The following is a 19969-nucleotide window of genomic DNA, read 5'->3' on the forward strand; positions in this document are numbered from 1 at the left end:
CTTCATAGCCAAATGCACAGGAACTCCAGTAGCAATTACTTGAAAAATGTCTAAATTAAGATCCTGGCTGAATTTTCACTCAGACAACATATCACCAAGCTCATTTGATACTGGTCAAAATACAGCAGCGCAGCTTGTTTTTTTAAAAATCCAACAAACGCCCTAAAGTTATGTTTTACATTATTCAAGTACAAGATGTTCTTTTGAATGGTGAGATTTGAGATAAACCAAGACATTTGTGTGATGTGCAGAAATGATCATCTTAGAATTAACAGGGGTGAGTGGCATGGTTAGTGCAGCAGTTACTGCAGAGACTCAGGTTCATATCTGGTGCTGTTTGTGGTGTTCTCCACATTTCTAGGTTTCCTCTGGGTGCTCAGATTTCCTCCCATCCTTCCAAATATATGTGGATTGTCTGTCAATTGGGGTTTTTGGGCAGCATGGTCTCTTCGGCCGAGGGGGCCTGTTACCGTGCTATATGTCTAAATTTAAATAGCACTTACTCTAGATCAGGTAATGGCTGATCAAAATCATGAAATTCCTCAGGCAAAGTGATGGCATTGTATGCAGCTTCTCTGTTCTCTTCCGGAAGATCAACCACTCCTAAAAGGCATATGAAATTTGGTTAATTTTATAAAATACCCATTATGCTGTCAGCTATTGTTACTCCACAGGAAATGAGAATACTAAAATTAAAAAGAATGCCAAACTATCACAAAACTACTATTAATTATTAGTTTCTAACTAACCACAGCTTTAAGCTGAACTCCAAACATGCCCTATGATTGGAATACGTCATTTGTATAATTAGACTAAAGTATTGTATGCACCTACAGAAGGCAATCTTAAAATTCCAACCAAAATGAATAATGACTAAGAAATTTAAACATTATTAGAATGGATGTCTTCTGGGATTAATGCAGACAAAGTATTTAAAATTGCATTGATTTTGTAATTATTATCTCAAATTTGTTCTTAACCTAGCTTCAGCATCCAACTACATCAGATATTACATATTCAACCGGTTGTGCACCAAGGAGTGAAACAATGGCAGAGATTCCCACTTGATCACATTTTTAATTAATGAATTAAAAAATTTAAATTTGTTTGCTCCTTAATGGAAAGAAGCAAAGAGTGGGGGTGGGGGAAGAAATAATATGCTGTAGTTCTAAAACTTAATATGGAATGCTCTTTTTAAAATGAAGTTTGGGGCATCCAGTAAAAATTCTGCAATATGCATAATGATTAAAAATATAGCAGATAATTTTGGATTGAAGAGTCTACAACAGGTATACTCTTCCAATTTTCTCTCTTCACTAGAACCAATTATTATAACTCAGATATATTTCCAACTTTCAATCCAATGGTAACAATGTATTAGAATTTTTTTAAAAATATACCATAATGCATCACTTAATTTAACTGTGAGCAAAGACAGAGCAACTTCATCAATAATTGATAAAAACAGCAGTTTCACACCACAGTATCAACAAGCAAGACCAAAATTACAGCCTGGAGCTTTAGCAGTTAACTCCAGGCTGACATACAATTGCGTTGTTTCAATTTTGTTGATCTGAAGGATTGTAAAGATATATCCCTCATCAATAGATCCCAAATGATGGTCAATCATATACATACATAAGAAACAAACCAATCAAAATGACAGTTTAAAATTTCATAAGCAGCTAATCCAAGGTTCCAATCATTAATTCAAAACAATTTCCATTTATATTCCTGCCATGACTTCCCCCTTCAATTTTTAGAGCTATCATAAACGTTAATAGTGTGCAAACAAGGAATCAATATTCTACCTGGACGAAATGCCATTTTAATCTTTATGAAGGCTTCATTGCAGTCTGCCAAAAGATATTTGGCTTTTCTGTGATAAATCCTTACTACACCAAGCAAAAGATGCCCAGAAGTTCGCAAGGCCATCTTGACCTGAAAAATTATGTATATAAACTTGTAACTTCAATTATTGCTTTTCCAAATTGTCAAACATCAAATCTCTTTCAATGTGCTGGGGAAATAAAAATCTCAAAATGTATTATTTATAGACAATGAAAATTATCTTTATTTGAAATTTCACTCTGCTTGATTAGGTTTTCATAAAAACGTGGAAACTTAAGTTCTATATAGTAACAGCTCAATTATTCAGCACTTCATAAATTAACAGTCCACAGATGGCATGTCAGAAATAGTGCAAGAGACTGACAAAGGGGCAGACAGCACTGTGGAAATGACCAAATGATATCAAGAGCAGCACCTATGCAAAAACTCGGCTTTTACCCAGGTGAATTATGCAGTCCTGGTATATAATAGAAATGAATATTATCAATGAAATGAATTATGATGAAAAACGCATTGAGCTTTTGGTTTGTGCATGCTAGGTGTAACCAAAAAACAAGTAATCTGAACAGTCAGTGCCATGTGCTCCAATGCAGGTCTTCAGAGAACAGCATTTACAAACAGCATATTTTTTTTTAAATTGGTTTGGTTACCTTGGGAGAAATTATGCTTTCCACGCTGCTCTCCAGATTACATTCAAATACATGGGCTTTCGTGAGCTTCTTGTCCCAATGGGCTGCAAGCCAAATTTTGGCAAGCGGCCCCCTTTTACTCAACACAAAGTGAGCGTAGAACATATTGTGCAATCACCTTCAGCACCAGATCATAAATCTAGACAGAAAAATCATCCATCAATAACCTGCAAAGTAAGATTTACTTTTCACTACTGTGCAAATATTTCTTCCCATTTTCCACATCTAAAATCTCACTGTGGTGGTATTAATAATAAAGACCCCAAAAAAATCAGGAAGAGATATTCAAAATGTTATCTTTAAAATAAACAATGTAATGCTAGAACATTATTTAATAAATCAATGTACATTAATTAATATGCACAAATAAAACGATTAAATATTCAACAAGGTTTTATCACTGGTAATGTGATAAGGTTTTACACTATCTTATGAAATAATTAGATGTAGATTCATATCAAAAGGAAGTAATTTTACAATAGTGAATTAAAATAGATGATTTTGGCACACATTTAAAATAGAGAAATACCTTTAGAAGTACAAATGAAATAGCCACTAATTCAATACTGATTATTAATGAAATAGTTATTTGCGTGCTGGAGCAAGCAAAAGCTTTAGCAATATAACCATTAAAGATGGTATTTTCTCTTTTCTCAAAGGGAACCAATTTTATTTTAGATAAAACAATAGCTATTCTTACATGCATCTAAACTACCAATGAAATACATCACTGTTGAACCACCCTACAAAGCACACGACTTTTGTCAGAACCTCAAAGATGAGGATGTAGCACAAAAGAATAATCTGTAGTTAAAGGTAGCAGCATACTCAATAAAAAGTATTTCATGGCACAAAGGCCAGACAAGATATTAAAAAGCAATGTTAAATAACTAGAAAATTAGGAAGGAAAAAGAAAATTATAGTTCAACATAAAGCTGGCTGGCAGATTGTGAGTTTCCCTAGATCTTAAAAAAAGTTAAAGTCAGCACTAATTCTCAAGTGTTGGGAATTAATTACAAGGACATGGAAGATAAATTAAGATAGGTACTAAGTCTTCAATAAAAGTCCAAATGAAAAATTAGCAGGGAGAGAAGAATTCAGAAAAATTACCATCATAGTGAAGTGGTATTGAGCAAATAGTTAGCATTGTGAGTCCACAGTTCTACAAGACCTGATGGACAATCCCAGATTCTGAAACAGTCTCAATTTTGAAAATGCTTATACATAGCTTTTAGAACAAAATTATTTTGTGAAAGTTTCCATTACACTGGGAATAGCAAATGTAACTACTGCATTCAAAAAGGGTGACAGAAAGCTTGCGAACTTAACACCAGTCAGATGGAAAATTTTACAAGCTTCATTAAAGATAATATCATAGAGCACGTGAAAAGAATTCATATTGACTTTGCTTGATTATCTTGGTTTTATGAAAGAAAAATTACATTTGACCAATTTATTTCAGATCCCTGAAGCAATGCAAGCTGTGAATAAAAGTGAATTTGTGGATACACTACATTTTGACATCGAGAAAGCCTGATGCTGCTCACCACTGGGGTGACTCTCCCATAGTGTTTCCCTATCCCTGCCTAGTAAGAACCTTTATCTTTATTAGTATAGTATTAAATATATGAGTAAGCTTTACCTGTAAACTTAGGGTGATAAAGTTTATACAGTATTCCCTTTTCAGAATATAAATGTTTCATTGTGGTGAGATTCAGGTAGTGATTCTTTCAAAACCTCTTACTATATATGTGGGTTTCTTTCTCTCAGCCCTTTCCCCTAAACATTATGTTTTGGGGTGGGGAAATTCTCCCTTAACCAAGTCCTGGTTATTGATTATTTTGTACTGCTAATACAACAGCAATTTAATTTATCAAAATTTAGAAATACAGCACAGTAACAGTAACAGACTATTTTGGCCGACGAGACCAAACTGTCCAATTTATACCCAATTAACCTACACCCTGGATACTTTTCAAACAGTGGGAGGAAACCGGGGTCCCCAGGGAAAACCCACGCAGATATGGGAAGAGTGCAGAAATTCCTTACAGATGGGATTCGAACCTCATTCCTGATCGCTGGCGCTGTAATGGCTTACGTTAACTGCTATGTCAACTGTCCAACCCAAAAACTTCCCTGATGAAGTGAAGTGACTGACTATAAAACACTGTAAAACAAGTTTCAGAATAATTAGCAAATGCTCTGCCAGAATCACTGGTGAGGACTATTGATTGTTCTTCTTCAGGCCAGGAAGCACCTTAAATGTGACCAGTCCCAAAAGTGATTAACAGATACTCTGTCAGGATCACCAGTGAAAGCCATCAATTGTCTTACTTGAGGACAGGAGAGATTTTTTAATGTGATCAGATCTAAAATGATTAACATGTTGTCTAAAAAACACCAAAATGCTGGAGAAACTCAGCCTGTTTTTTCAGCATTACATATGGTCCACCCATTTTAAGATAATCAATATTTAAAGGGATCAGCAGAGATTCGAAGGGCCTGAGAGTCTCACAGGTGAATATCATTGATTGTTTTGCATAAAAAGTAAATTGCAAGGGTTGAAAAATAAACCAGTTTGTCACATACCCTGAAGTTACAAATACTAATGTACTTTGGAGGCGAGAGACTCCCTTGGAGCAGGACTAGCTGCTTGGCAGTGCCTTCTTGTAACAAAGGTGTTTGACCTAATTTATGGAGGTCCTGGAAATTTGTTCCACATCCAAAGCGGGGACTTTCACAGGGGTGGGTGGTGCAGAAGTTTTTTTTTAAATTCATACATACAGCACTGTAACAGGCCATTTTGGCTTACGGGTCTGTGCCATCCATTTTATCCCCATTTAACCTACACCAGCATTACATTTTGAACAGTAGGAGGAAACCGGAGCCCCAGGAGAAAGCTCAAGAAGACACTGGGAGAATGAAAAGACTCCTTACAGTGTGGTCCTGATCACTGGCACTGTAAAGGCACTGCCCTAACCACTATGCCGTCCAAGCTGAGTTAATTATGACAGCAGCACGGTTAGTGTAGCCGTGAGCACAATGCTACTGCAGCAACAGCAATCAGGTTTTGAATTTAAATTTTGTAAATTATGAGGATTACCTGATTAAAGTAAAATTTACATAATTAAGGACAATACTGATTTTCTTTCAAATTGCTTTAGATTTTGCAGTCTTGTCTTTCAAACTGTTTATTGTTAATGCAGGTGTGCTAATTAGTGATTGTAAGAATGCATCTGAGACAACCAGAAAATTTGCATATACGTAATCCGCAATCCCGTAGGTGCCAGATACTGGGGATCTTACTGTATTACATAACTTCTTTTGCTCTGAATGTGAAATGATTATTAAAAACAATCACAATTCTAACATATTATCCAAATAACGGTCACAGAGAGACGCATGGACGGACACAAAGGAGGACTATTTCAAATGGTATGGAATTACTTTTAAGAAACACTTAGTTTCCAGTAAATATTCCACCCCCCCCCCCCCACTACCAAAGCAAAAAGGTGACCTAATTTGAAACCATTTCTTAATGTGACAATATTTAAATTAGATGAAGGTACCCAAACATTTAATGCACTGGCTCTTAAAGGGAAGTTCAAACCAATTTTATCAACAAACTCTATTTTTCCTTTGAAAATATTTTAAAAATCTTTTACAGTATATTCTGTGCTTTAATGGTCATACTACCCCTTGCCAAGGGGGCCCATTGCTTGTATTCAGCTTGATTTTATTGAAATGCCTCGTGTACAAGTTATAAGTATTGTCTGGTTATTTTAAACGCTTTTGGCAAATGGAAAGAAACCTTTCCTATTACTAACAAGGCCACAACGGTGATAAAACTGTTAATGATTATAGTAATTCCTAGATTTGGGATACCACAAGCAATCAACACAAATAATAGACCCCATTTTACAGTGAAACTAAATGCAGTATTGTACAAAACATTGAAAATCAAACAGCAATTCCATTGCTATCATCCAGAAGCAGCTGGAATTGTTGAAAGGGCAAATAGTACCCTAAAACTAAATTGGTAAAACTAATGGAGACAGGACTAAATTGGCTAAAAATCCAACCACTGGCACTTTTACACACGAGGATAGTTCTGCATTCTAAGACTGAACCGTCAGCTGCAGAGGTAGTCTGTGGTCGATTGGTGTGGAATCTATGGGAAGTAGATACAAATATTCTGACCAAAGTGGATTTACACCTTATGGGAGCAGAAATGTTAGAGTGCTTCAATTATCTGATTCTCTAAGATTTATATATTCACAGGCAAGATAAGCACACTAACCAAAGGCTGATATATCTGGGGTGGAACCTGGGAACTTGGTTAAGGATTGGGAAAGAACCAAGCATAGCCCTAAAAGGGATCTTTCCAAGTCCTGCTGGTGATTTCTACTACTGTTAAGGTGAAAAGACAACCACACTGGATACAGAGCCAGGCCGAGTTAACTCGTTAATCACTGTGACCATGTGAATGTTCTACTCGAATTACCGGGTACCGTTAGTGCCTGCTTGTTTGCGTCAATCTGTCAGAGCACAGCCGGCCGTGCTGTGAAATACAACTGTGCAGTCGGCATGGCTGTCAGAGCACAGCCGGCAGAGCTGTTAGTGCATACCTGCACTCTAGTTAATCACAAAGTTACTTTTAATACCCAATGTAATGTAATGCTATGTAAATTATTGTTATATTCCAATGTTTAGAGAATAATGATAAGCTGGTCTGTTGGTTTGTCTTAAGTTTTTACAGTCTGAAGCCAATGCAGTAGATTTTCCTACTTTTTTAAATACATTGAGCACACATCTTATTAAACTGCACGTTTCCCCCCCAGTTTTTATACATTAAGTGTGCTTTATTCCCACTATAATTTCACTGTCCTGTGAGTATATAATACGTCACTTATGACATCACCTCTGGAGGCAGGACGCTCCCATAAAACGCTGGGTTCCTGACGAACCAGGTAAATCATGGTGCAATGGAAAAAAAAAAGTCCAGGAAAAAGCATAATAGAAATAAAGTACAAGAAATAGAAGATAAAGATACAGAGAATAGAAAGAAGATGGCTTCCAAGAAGCAGAAAGTAAGAACAGCTAGAAAAAAAGTAAAAAAGTCGCCGAAGAAGGATGAAGGCTTTACCTGCAGAAAGGAACAGGATGCTGTGGTGACGAGAAGCGCCCGACCCTCAAAGTCAGTACCTGCCCTGCAGAGTCGAGACCCACCAGCTAATGCACTACAAAAATGGCTCTCGGAGCCAAACAAAAGTGCGCAACGGCACATGCGCAGAGCACAATCAGATGAGAAAGAGGACACCGGCAGGAAGGAGGGGGGCTCAGCAGAGGAGCGGGGTGTCAAAGACCAAGCAGCTGAGAGACACCCGACAGCAGGGTTCTTAGATGGAAGATAAGGAAGACAGCAGAAGAGGGTGCGACGAAACATACATGGAAGACAGACGGAAGAAAGATCGACAAGAAGACCAATGTCAAGAAGCACAACAGACGAGCAGCCCAAGAGGGGAGGAACAGTAACAAGAAGCCCAGCAAGAAGAGGCCAGACAAAGAGATACAAGCAGCTCATCAGGAAAAACAGAAGAGACACAGACACAGAGATGAAGACACAAACACAGATACAGACAGAAGAAGAGGAAGAAGACCAAGATCTTCACAGAGAAATAGAAGCCAAAACAAAAGGTAAAACTGATGAACAGAATATAGATCAAGTCTGTTTTGAAGAACAAATGAGATCACTAAAAGAATGGTTGTCATTAGAGTTTAATGCAATTAAAAAGAAAAATGAAAAGAACAGAAGATAAAATGTAAAGGTTAGAACTGGTAATGACAGAAATAGGGAAAAGAGTAGAGAGTGTGGAAGAGCGGGAAACGGCTGTAGAAATGGAAGTGAATGACTTAAGAGAAAAATTGGAAGGAAGTGACAAAAAAAATTAAAGAGACACAAGAGTTGTTATCTCAGAAAATTGTATGTTGGAAAATTATAGTAGGTGAAACAACAAAAATAGTGGGCCTGAAGGAGGGTGAAGAAGGCACAGACATGAAGGAATTTATAAAAGGATGGATCCCAAAGGTCCTGAGAACGACAGAAATGCAGGAAGAAATGGAAGTACAGAGGGCACAAGAGCATTAGCTCCGAAACCACAGGCACATCTTAGTAAAATTTTTGAGATATACGACAAGAGAAGATATACTGGAACAGGCAAGGAATAAAATTAGAGAAGATAATAAACCATTGGAATACAAGGGTCAAAAAAAATTTTTTAACCCAGATATTAAGTTTTGAACTCTTAAATAGGAGGAAGGAATTTAATACAGCGAAATCAACTTTATGGAAAAAAGGTTACAAATTCATATTAAGACATCCAGCCGTGCTCAAAATATTTATACCCGGGGAGCAAAACAGACCATTCTCGGATCCAGAGAAAGCGCAAGAATTTGCAGAACGTTTGCAGGACAGGAGAAGAGATGTTACAAGAATGAAGAATGGCGATAAAGTATATATAAAGATGTAAAAACAATGTATATGTAAAGAACTAAAGAGAAGGGAAGGAAGGGAATAAGGGAAAAAAGAGAGAGAGCTTTGTTATATGTGAAAAAAGTGTTTTCTGGAGAGGGCTGGGTGGAGGGGGAATAACCGTCACTGCAAAATAAGTTGACGCTGCGAACAAGATCGCAACCCAAATGAAAAGGGGAGTTGTGGTTGCCTGGCAAGAGGTATGGGGCAACTCAGAGAGGGGGGGGGGGGGGGAAATTTGGGGTTAAGGTATTAGTGGATGTGGGAACTGCAGGGGTACTTTATGTCTTAAATGTGTGGTCATATATTAAGTGTAATAAGAGAAAACTAATAGATGAAAATGCGGAAAAGGGGGATGGAGGTGGCAAAGAAGCGGAAAAGAGATGTATGCAAGAACGTTTTGGGAAGAATTAAATCAGATACTAAATAAAATTACAAAAACATACCAAAAAAAGTTTTTTCTTTTAAGTAACACAAGTAGAGAATTAGACCTCACATTGGATAAAGTGCAAAAAAAATTCATTATGACAGCCTCAGCGATAGCAAAAAAAATGTATAATGTCAACTTGGAAAATGGAAGAGAGCATGAGTAAATGGTTATATGGTTATATTTTGGTTGATATGGTTTAGTGTGAAAAATAATTTAAAAAAAAACATTACATCACTGTTCTTATATACTATTCCTCTAGAATAGAATGCAAACACTGCATTTACCTTCTTCATCAGAGACTCAATCTGGAGATTAACCTTTAGGGTATCCTGTACAAGGACTCTCAAGTCCCTTTGTATCTCAAAATTTTGAATTTTCTCCCTATCTAAATAATTGCCTATCTATTTCTTCTACCAATTGTATTTCATCTGCCACCTTTACCCATTTTCCTAATCTATCCAAATCTTTCTGCAGCCTTTCTTAACCCTCAGCACCACCTGCCCTACCACCTATTTTGGTATAATTTGCAAATTTAGCCACAAAGCCATGTATTCCATCATCCAAAGCATTTATACATAATGTAAAAAAAGTCCCCAACACCAAATCCTGCAGAACATCACTGGTAACTAAAATAGGATCCACTTATTCCCATTCTCTTTCCTGTAATTCTATTGGCTCTAATCTTATTTCGCAGTCTCATGTGTGGAAACTCGTCAAAGGCTTTTTGAAAGTCCAAATACACAATATCCACCGCATCTCCCCTGAATATCATATGTGATATCTCCAAAAATATCGCAATATTGCATGATTTTCCATTAAGCAAATCATGCTAATTTGAGCCTGCACTTCCAAGTATTCAATCACCTCATCCTTTTATTTCAAATATTTTTATTAATTTCAAATACTAAACATTTATGGAATATATAATACAGTGGAACCCTGATTTAACATGAACTCTGATACATTGCGATAAGTCATTGGTTTGTTACAAGCCCAGAGGACCCCAAAACCAAGCAGCATAGATAGTCACCAAGACAAATGGTTACTTAAACAAAAGTTGCTTTTAATTATCTTTAAACATGAAAATAGAATAAAACTTTAACTTATCACTATTGACTAACTTAACCCCCTTCTAATTCTAAGCGCATGTGTATGCAATATGTATGCAAGTTCAGAAAAGTTATATGGTTCACAGTCCAATTCTCATTCCTCCAAGTTCACTGGTTGCAGGCAATTCTTATACTGTGCACAGAATTTAACATTTAAAAAGTTCACCAGGCTTTGATACTTGGAAGGTAAATGGTTACCACTCAGGAAGGTTATTGTCGGTTTTCAGAGAGAGATTTGTTGTACGATGGACACCCAGCCACTTCAGTATCTAGCTGACGAAACATGCCCTTCAGGGTTCTCCAGATGATAACCTCTTTCTTTCAGGTCACCACAGAGTAAAACATTATTCCAAGTGAAACATTAGACAGCCCTTGCATGAACCACAAGGGTTTTGACCAGGCTGAATCAAGCACTTACAACCCATCTTCCACATGGGGCTTTTCACAAGCTTGCCAGCTTGTCCTATTCCAGTCCCAGCTGCTGTTGTATATTGCCAAAATATGCGGCTTTACAAGCGGGCCAATTGGCCACCTGAAAGTGCCTTATGTGACCAACTCTAACAAACCTTTCCCAATTTATCTCCCAAAAACATATCTATATACTCTGTCACAGGATTCATGCAAGTTACAATAGCCCTCTGTGCCTCTCCACCCTGTCCAGAGGCTGTCACAGCACTGAGGCAGCAGGAGAGGACAGGTAACAACAACCAGGTTCATCCCCCCCCCACCACAGGAGTATATGAACAGGAGGCACCTGTCATTGCACTGCTCTGCAGCCATGGAGCCCCGATGCACAGGGCAGCAGTCTCGAAAACCCCTGGCTGCAGGGAGAGTCATTCAAATCACATTAATTACTGAGCTCAATGCTGCCTACGAACCAGGCGGTAGCATCAGGATAGAACCAGAACCGCCACCATAATCCAAGCAATACTGAAGAGATCAGCAAGGTTGGCGAATATTAACCGGCCAGGTGCGGGCTGAGGTGAAGATCCAGGCTTTGTTCCAAGGTTACCAGATTAGATGGAGGAGGTATGCAACTCAGGGGGGATTGCAGGGAAGTGTCCATAAGCGCTGTTGGGGGGGGGGGAATAACCCAGAGAATGTCTACCTGCACACAAGTGCAGCATGGGATCACAGAGGCAGAGAGGTGGCGTGCTAGAGAGCACAGCTCAAGGCCGAGAGACCAACAATTTTGATCAATCGCAATGCTTGCTACAACCCTACAAAGTGATCATATATGTGAAGGCGTCGGTGGCACCCATGAGCTGAGATAGGTGCCTTATAAGCACTGTCAAAGCATAGGGCAAGCCAGAGATAAAGCAATGTACCGAGACTAAAAAAGGTAACAACCTACAAATACACCGGGTCAGGTGGGGGAAAAGAAAAATCACAATAAAACCTTGTTTGGTGGGGGCAATGCCAGTGAATGCCCCCACCACCCCTTGGCCCTAACCCTGAATTCAGACATGATCGTGCTTATACAGTGAAACACCGATTTAGTGTGGCCCCGCTTTTCTCGTGATGCAATCTTTTGGACCCAAACCACTGCATTATATCGGGGTTCCATTGTATTAATAACAAATTTTATAACTCAACAAGCTAAAGAGCACATATAACCATAATTCAAAATTTTCACTGAAAGCAAGAGAAATCTACCACCCCCCCCTCCCCCCACCATGACCAGCATGAATACCTAGTGTCTTAACCTTCCTGACTAGCCTCCAATGTGGGACCTTGTCAAAGGCTTTACTAAAGTCCATGTAGACAACATCCACAACCTTTCATTCATCAACTTTCCTGGTAACCTCCTCGAAAAATTCTACAAGACATCCTATGCAAAAAAGCCATGTTGACTATCCCTAATCAGTTTCTGGCTATCCAATCTCTTAGAGCACCTTCCAATAATTTACCTACACTGACATCAGGCTCACTGATAACATAATTTCCAAGGTTACCTTTTTAAGCAACGGAACCATGTAAGCTACCCTCAAATCCACTGGCACCACACCAGACACTAGGGACATTTTAACTATTTCTGCCAGAGCCCTTGCAACTTCTACACTAGCCTCCCTAAAGGCCTGAGGGAACATTTTGTTAGGCCCTGAGGATTTTTCCACCCTTATTTAAAACAGCAACACTTCCTCCTCCTCAATCTGTACAGGTTTCATGAGCTCACTGCTTGTTTTCCTTACTTCCCACATATTTGGTCAGGTTACAGACCTCTTGATTGGGGAGCATTTCAGTGACCATAATTCTCTGAGCTTTTGCATGGCTATGGACAAAGAGAAAAGCAACAAAATGGGAAAATGTTTAATTGGGGAAGGGCTAATTATGATGAGATGAGGCAAGAGCTAGGGAGAGTAAACTGGGAACCATCATTCACAGGGAAAGCATGGAGGATGTTTAGGGATGACTTGCGCAGGATTTTGGATCAATTTGTCTCACTGAGACAGGGAAAAGATAATAAGAAAAGGGAATTGTAGTTGACAAAACAGGTGAGGTGGCTAGTTAAGAGAAGGAAGCATACATTAAATTTAGGAAGCCAAAAAAAACAGGAAGGGCTCATGATAATTATATTGTAGCCAGGAAGGAATTTGAGAAAGGACTGAAGAGAGCTCAAAAGGGGCATGAGAAGGCCTTGGCAAGTAGGATTTGAGAACAATATTCTGCATATACATGAAGAACAGAAGGATGATAAGAATGAAGGTGGGGCCACTTAAGGATAAAGGAGTCAACATGTACCTGGACATGGAGAAGGTTGGGGAGGTCCAAAATGAATACTTTGCTTCAGTATTCACCAAAGAAAAGGACCTTGGCCAAAGTGAGGTAAGAATGGAACAAGCTTGTGGGATGGACCATGTTGAGATTCGGCAGGAAAAAGTGCTGGATCTTCTTAAAAGCATTAAGATTGATAAGTCCTTGGGGCTGGAAATTAAAATAATCCTAATTTCTTGTTACAAGATTCACAATTTCTGAAAATTTCAAATGCTGAATCATCGTGGAAGTGTTCAACTCTACTGACCTGCATGATGCTTAGTTTAAATGGGTTTAACTTCAATTGCTGACTACCTGTTAGAATTAACTTTGCTACCTCATTACTTTACACTAAGCAAAAGCTTTTTTGAAAGAATAGTATTTGCAAGCCCCCTTGTAACACCTCAAAATATTGTAAAACCAATTAGCTCTAAAATGCAGAGATAGATCAGTGTCCACTGATTATATGTACTAGGCCAGCCAGGAACAAGACAGTCAATCAAGCTAATTTAAACGAAACACTACAGTGTGTGGCAAATACTCCATGAAGTCACTTTAAATGGTATGGATTACCGCAAGCACACAATTTATTACAAAATTTTTCTCTCTCTGCTGAAAGCCTATTTATTCTGAACTAAATGCAAGGGTATTATAATTATAATTGATTTAATTGCAGCAAAAAGCAGAGGGGAGATAATTACAAAGAAACTAAAATCAATTCCAGTCACCAAAAATAGTTCCATCCCTGGCCTTGCTTAACAAATTGACCAGTATTTTACTTTCAAGTAATAAGTGTTAGCTTACTTGGCATCATAGCGACTGTGCATAAATTGGTTGCCAAGGTCCATGTAGAACAAATAAATTTGGTTTTGTTGATGGCCACCTGGCTAATATTCTAGTAAAAATCTACAAATACCTTATTTTTTGTAAAACTTGTGTTATGTATTGCAAACTTGAACCAGAACATAATGACAAATGACCTCAGCAATTCACTATCTTGAGAATTCAGTCCTGATATTCCACCTCCTGAGTAATTCCATTCTCAAGAATAAAAATTTGAAGAAAAAGTACAATAGAAATTGCACTGTTAAATCAAGAGAAAAATACCATACACCTACTTGAGTATCCATTCACTATCCTTAGATTTATAAAACGCAATAGCTACCCTGGGGAAATACAGAGCTGTGAGAAGAAAAACAAAGCTTTCAGCAGCTGAGAAGACAATGTAATACAAGGATGTAACTGAAACATCAGAATCACTCTGTGCCACTGATATTAAGCTATACTGCAGGCTATATTTGTCATTAATCTTTTTAAAAAATTGTTAATTGGTGCATTTTTGGTGTATATATTATGATATTTTCTTACTGTAATATTAATGCAACATGTATATGAGTATTATATTGAACTCAATAAAAATATTTTTAAAAGAAAAAAAGCAATTACCAATCCCCATCTGAAAAGTTTGTACTTCTCATTTTCTAGCACAATTTCAATTTCTAATGGGGGAGGGGGGATTGCAAGTCAACATGCTTATGAATTTCTACACATCACAAAGACATTAAAATGATAATTTTTTTTCCAATGTTACCCTGGTTAAAACAAATCAAAACTTTTACATTAACATCTTTGCACCTGTACAATATCTAACTGTCAGCAGCTGGTTTTCAAAGGTTGGGTTCATCATGAATGCAAAAAATGTCACCAGAAACATACTTGCAGGTTTGTAAATGTTCTAAATTTCAGCTGCAGTTGGCGAAGCAATTAGAGCCATGCCTTTTACAGTGCCAGCGATCTAGTTTGGACCAGGGTTTGAGTCTCACACTGTCGTAAGGAGTTTGTGCGTTCTCCCTGTGTCTACGTGGGCTTTCTCCCGAGGCTCCGGTTTCCTCCCGCAATTCCAAACTTACTGGGGGTGTAGGTTAATGGGGTGTAAATTGGGCGGCATGCACTCGTGGGCTCAAATGGCCTGCTACTCTGCTGTATGTCTAAATTAAAAAAAACCTGACTGTTATTTATGAGATCGAGTCATTCTCAACCAAGACATCCATATCACTTTGGACAAGCTATGCTTCTGCATTAAATAATGAGATAAAGAGTAGGGTTGGAAATAAATATTCTGATTTGTGACCACATTAAATGATCTACCAGAAACAATATCAAATGTTAAGCTATCACTATTTGTTTAACCTGTAGCAATTCAATAGATGTCAGTATAACAAACTAAATTCCAACCTTAACTGCAACTGACTTTTTGCACTTTATTTGTATTTGCACTGTATTTAGAAGTGAAATACATTTTAATGGACTCTCACTTATAAAATTCTTGTTACCTGTCAACTTTTCATCAAAAATGAAGCTCAAGCAACTATGCAATGATTTGAAAGATATCATATAAATGTTTCCTGGTAACTTTTGGCCCAAAAGCATTCATACCCCTCAAATGAAGTTCTCCAATTGAAGATGCTATTGAGGACAAGAATTCACATAAGAAATAGGAGTAGGTCATGTGGCCCGTTGAGCCTGCTCCACCATTCATTAAGATCGTGGCTGATCTGACATGGTCTTGGAAAAATTGAAGGCCGATAAATCCCAAGGGCCTGATAATCTACATCCCAGGGTACTTAAGGAAGTGGACATTCAGATAGCAGATGCTTTAAGAATTATTTTCCAGAACTCGATAGACTCAGGATCAGTACCCATGGATTGGAGGGTAGCTAATGTTACCCTACTATTTAAAAAGGGGGTTAGAGAAAAAGCGGGGAATTATAGGCCGGTGAGCCTTACATCAGTAGTGGGCAAAATGATGGAATCCATTATGAAGGATGTAATAGCAGAGCATATGACTAGCAGAGAAGGGATCGGACAGAGTCAACATGGATTTACAAAAGGCAAATCGTGTTTGACAAATCTATTGGAATTCTTTGAAATGGTGACAGGAAAAATAGATGGGGGAGAGCTAGTGGATGTGGTGTACCTGGACTTCCAAAAGGCCTTCGATAACATCCCACATAAACGACTGGCATGCAAAATCAAGGCTCATGGGATTGGGGGGCAAAGTATTGATGTGGATTGAGAACTGGCAGATAGAAGACAGAGTTGGGATAAGCGGCTCATTTTCTGAGTGGCAGGCGGTGACCAGTGGGGTGCCACAGGGATCTGTACAGGGACCCCAGCTGTTCACAATTTACATCAATGATCTAGATGAGGGGATTGAATGTAATATCTCCAAATTTGCAGACAACGCTAAGCTAGAAGGGGTTGTGTGCACTGAAGAGGGGATCAGGAAGATCCAGTGTGATTTGGATAAATTACTGGGCAGATACATGGCAAATACACTACAATGTGGATAAATGTGAGGTTATCCACTTTGGGAATACAAACCAGAGGGCAGATTACTATTTGAATGGCAATAGATTGGGAGATGGGGAAGTGCAGAGAGACCTCAGGGTTCTTGTGGACCAGTTACTGAAGGCGAGCATGCAGGTACAGCAGGCGGTTAAAAAGGCAAATGGTATGGTTGGCCTTCATATCAAGAGGGTTTGAGTATAGGAATAAGGATACCTTACTGCAGCTGTACAGGGCCTTGGTGAGACCACACCTGGGGTATTGTGTGCAGAAGGGATGTTTCCAATGGTGGAGGAGTCCAGAACCCGGGGCCATGGTACGAGAATAATAGGCAAACCATTTAGGACAGAGATGAGGAGGAATTTCTTTACCCAGAGGGTGGTAAATCTGTGGAATTCATTGCGACAGAGGGCAGTAGAAGCAGGTTCAATTAATATATTTAAGAGGGAATTAGATATATTTCTTCAGTATAAGGGAATTAGGGGTTACGGAGAGAAGGCGGGGATGGGGTACTGAACTTTAAGATCTGCCATGATCTCACTGAATGGCGGAGCAGGCTCGAAGGGCCGAATGACCTACTCCTGCTCCTATCTTCTAGTTTCTATGTTGTGAACTCAGCTCCACTTCCATGCCCTTTCTCCATAACTTTTAATTCCCCAATGTTATATAGAGAATTTAGGTTAAAAAGACTCAAGTTAAAATGTGATGATTAATCATAAACAGGGAAGCCAGAACGGACAGAGAGTTTACTAGCAGTCAAGGACAAAAGGATCTGCTGAATATGTTTTTTTAAACCTATCTTTTCATGGTCATAGTGAGAGACATGCAGGAGACAAAGGATTGATAAGAAGGGTGAGAAACAGAATTTAGTGTATGTAGAGTTCACAGCGTACGTAACGAACATGATAATTAAAAATGCAGTTATACTTAAAATGTATTAATAAGAAGGGGAAGGGCAAATAATAAGGGTATAAAAATCAATGCACTGTATGTATCGGGGCTTAACTGGTGAGAAACCAGTTGAGTCCAACTCTGCAGACTTGTAAATAAAGCTTGTCGTGTCATCAGTTTTAAAGAGACTCATGTGTGAGAAGTTTTATTTCTGACACCCAACAAGCAATTGTCTTAAATATATTTAATGAGGCTGCCTCAACTTCTTCCTTGGGCAAAAAACAACTCCACAAATTCACAAGCAGTTCTTCCTCCCGCTCAGGACCTGTACGACGGAAGATACCCAATTCTGACCCCCCCCCCCCCCAATCTGGCACCCACCTTCAGGAAGGTGGTCGTACTGACCTGAACCACCACCTCTGGATTTAGAAAACCAGAGGGTCAGCAAATCTTCTTCAATTCCTACAGGAGATGGTAAATGTATTTCCTCGCCAGTTTATTACATTTGAATTGTTTTAAACCACTAACAACCTCTATTCCAGAGACTATCAATCCTAATAGAGACTCAATCATGCATCCTGTATAAAGACTATGACCAAATTAACTCTCAGTAATCCATAACAATGCTAAAAAGTTGGCATGATAAACACTTTCCAAACAAAATTCCAAACACGACTTCATCCTATGTTAAGAAAGTGATTTTGCCGGTAAAAACCATAAACAGTTTTCAATGCAGCTCCAAGGGGAGGGGGGGAACTTGCCTGTTCTTGACACTCCACACAAAACAGACGTTGAGTGAGGTCTAGGTTGCGTGAGGTGCTCATTTCGTGACAAAGGTACCTTCGTGACGTTACTCATTACAAAGGAGCAGCTAAAAGGGAGTTATTTTTCTCTCGACTGCTATCGGGAGAGCAGATCAGGACAAAAGAAACCTCCCCCCCACCCTACCTAATGCTGCCTTCCCGAAAAACCATTTAATGCGAGAATTTCACGGCTGCGAGGTCAACACCAGAAATATCCGGCACCTGATGACCTCGGTGATGTTAATGTGACCACAAGCGATGATTCAAAACTGAAGGACGACACAGATTTGTTCGAGGGCCCAAAGGAGTGTGACTCGAGTCCGATCCAACCCCATCCCGGAGCCGCGCAAAATGTGTGCGCCACGACGGACCTGGTGTCAGCGCCGCGGTGCCGAGAGAAATAACTCAAAAGGCCTCGGTGAAGTGGAGCGAAGCGAGTGCAGAAAACACTCGGTAATAAACCGGGGACGGGGGCAATGAACAGAAATGCGACTTCCTTCCCGGCCCAGTCGGCTCTTGGTCAGGGCAAGGGCCACATCTCGTCCACTGTCCGCCATTTTAACCATATTACCGGCCTTTCCTCGTCATGCTGTCCCCCTCCGTTTCATCCCCGTCTTTACCCCACTTGTAGGCCTTGCGGCTCAGATCCGGGGCCTATTTCCACCAGCGCTGACGTGCGCGTCCACACCGCACCATAAATTAAAACCCCGAACGTCCAGTCGCTGCGGTCTCCCGCTTGCGCCATCACTTACGATTTAAACTCCCAAAAATAAAGCATGAGCGCAGCTCGGCTGCTGGCTTCGCCTCCCCCGCCGCTCCCCCACTCCAGCGCCCGATCGACGCAAACAGCCCGGAGCCGCCAGCGAAGGCTGAACAAGATGGCGGCGCCCGCTGCCTCTTCCCGCCCAAAGAGGTTCAAACGTACCGGATGTTTACGGTTGAACCGCCGGGGACCACTCTGTCGCGACGTGAGCGAGGCGTGAGAGTGTCAGGGCGGGTGGTTGGACGGAGCGAGAGAAACAGGGTGAAGGGGTGGAGTGTAATGATACCAAAATTGAAGTTGCAGCTCGTTTTAAATTTCCATGTAACTGGCCAAAGTCCCCACTTGCCTCAAGAAGGCTGCCATTGTACCAGTACCGAATAAAAGCAGGATAAGGGGCTTACTTAAGTAATTACTGATAATCCACTGTGGTGCAGTGCTTTGCGTGCCTTCTTGCATCCATTCCAGCCCAACGTGCTTGGCCATAGCAGATGCCATCTCCTGAGCTCCACATTTGCCTGGGCACCTATCTTGATAGACAACTGCTCGCCCTTCTATTATCATTATCCCCAGCAAACTCCTCGCCAGACGCCAGGATCAGCCACGGTATCCTTGATTTTTCTGTCCAACGGGGAAGATGGGCAGCAATATCTTCACATCTACTCGGTTGCCAACTTCCTCTAAACTCAGCTGAATACTGTTCCAACTCCATCTTCAAATTTGCCAATGTTACCAGCGCTGCGGGCTGAGTATCAAATAACAATGCAGGAAAAGAGATTGAAGATCTAGGATCAACCGCAAT

The 19969-nt window shown here is 39.7% G+C and overlaps 2 protein-coding genes across 8 annotated transcripts in view; one reads left to right on the forward strand and one right to left on the reverse strand.

Moving 5' to 3' along the window:
• Positions 1 to 19300, reverse strand: part of rad21b (RAD21 cohesin complex component b) — a 63628-nt gene extending 44328 nt beyond the window's left edge. The window contains exons 1-4 of one of the 3 annotated variants that reach the window (XM_069920553.1): positions 19160 to 19300; positions 2502 to 2679; positions 1812 to 1941; positions 504 to 603 (exon numbers count right to left, since the gene is read on the reverse strand). In XM_069920553.1, coding sequence (XP_069776654.1) covers positions 504 to 603; positions 1812 to 1941; positions 2502 to 2645 — 374 coding nt within the window. In that variant the 5' untranslated portion in view covers positions 2646 to 2679; positions 19160 to 19300. Of the gene's footprint in view, positions 1 to 503; positions 604 to 1811; positions 1942 to 2501; positions 2680 to 18365; positions 18463 to 19027; positions 19047 to 19159 lie in introns of those variants that run through there. The other 2 variants (XM_069920555.1, XM_069920554.1) reach the window with 2 other exon arrangements.
• The window catches only part of bend5 (BEN domain containing 5), a 59836-nt gene continuing 58637 nt past the window's right edge, over positions 18771 to 19969 (forward strand). For 2 of the 5 annotated variants that reach the window (XR_011352066.1, XM_069920556.1), the window contains exon 1: positions 18824 to 18860. The gene's annotated coding sequence lies outside the window, so the exon portion shown is untranslated. Of the gene's footprint in view, positions 18861 to 19969 lie in introns of all 5 variants that reach the window. The other 3 variants (XM_069920559.1, XM_069920557.1, XM_069920558.1) reach the window with 3 other exon arrangements.

This window comes from Narcine bancroftii, chromosome 2 (assembly GCF_036971445.1).
Source record: "Narcine bancroftii isolate sNarBan1 chromosome 2, sNarBan1.hap1, whole genome shotgun sequence".
Classification (NCBI taxonomy): domain Eukaryota; kingdom Metazoa; phylum Chordata; class Chondrichthyes; order Torpediniformes; family Narcinidae; genus Narcine; species Narcine bancroftii.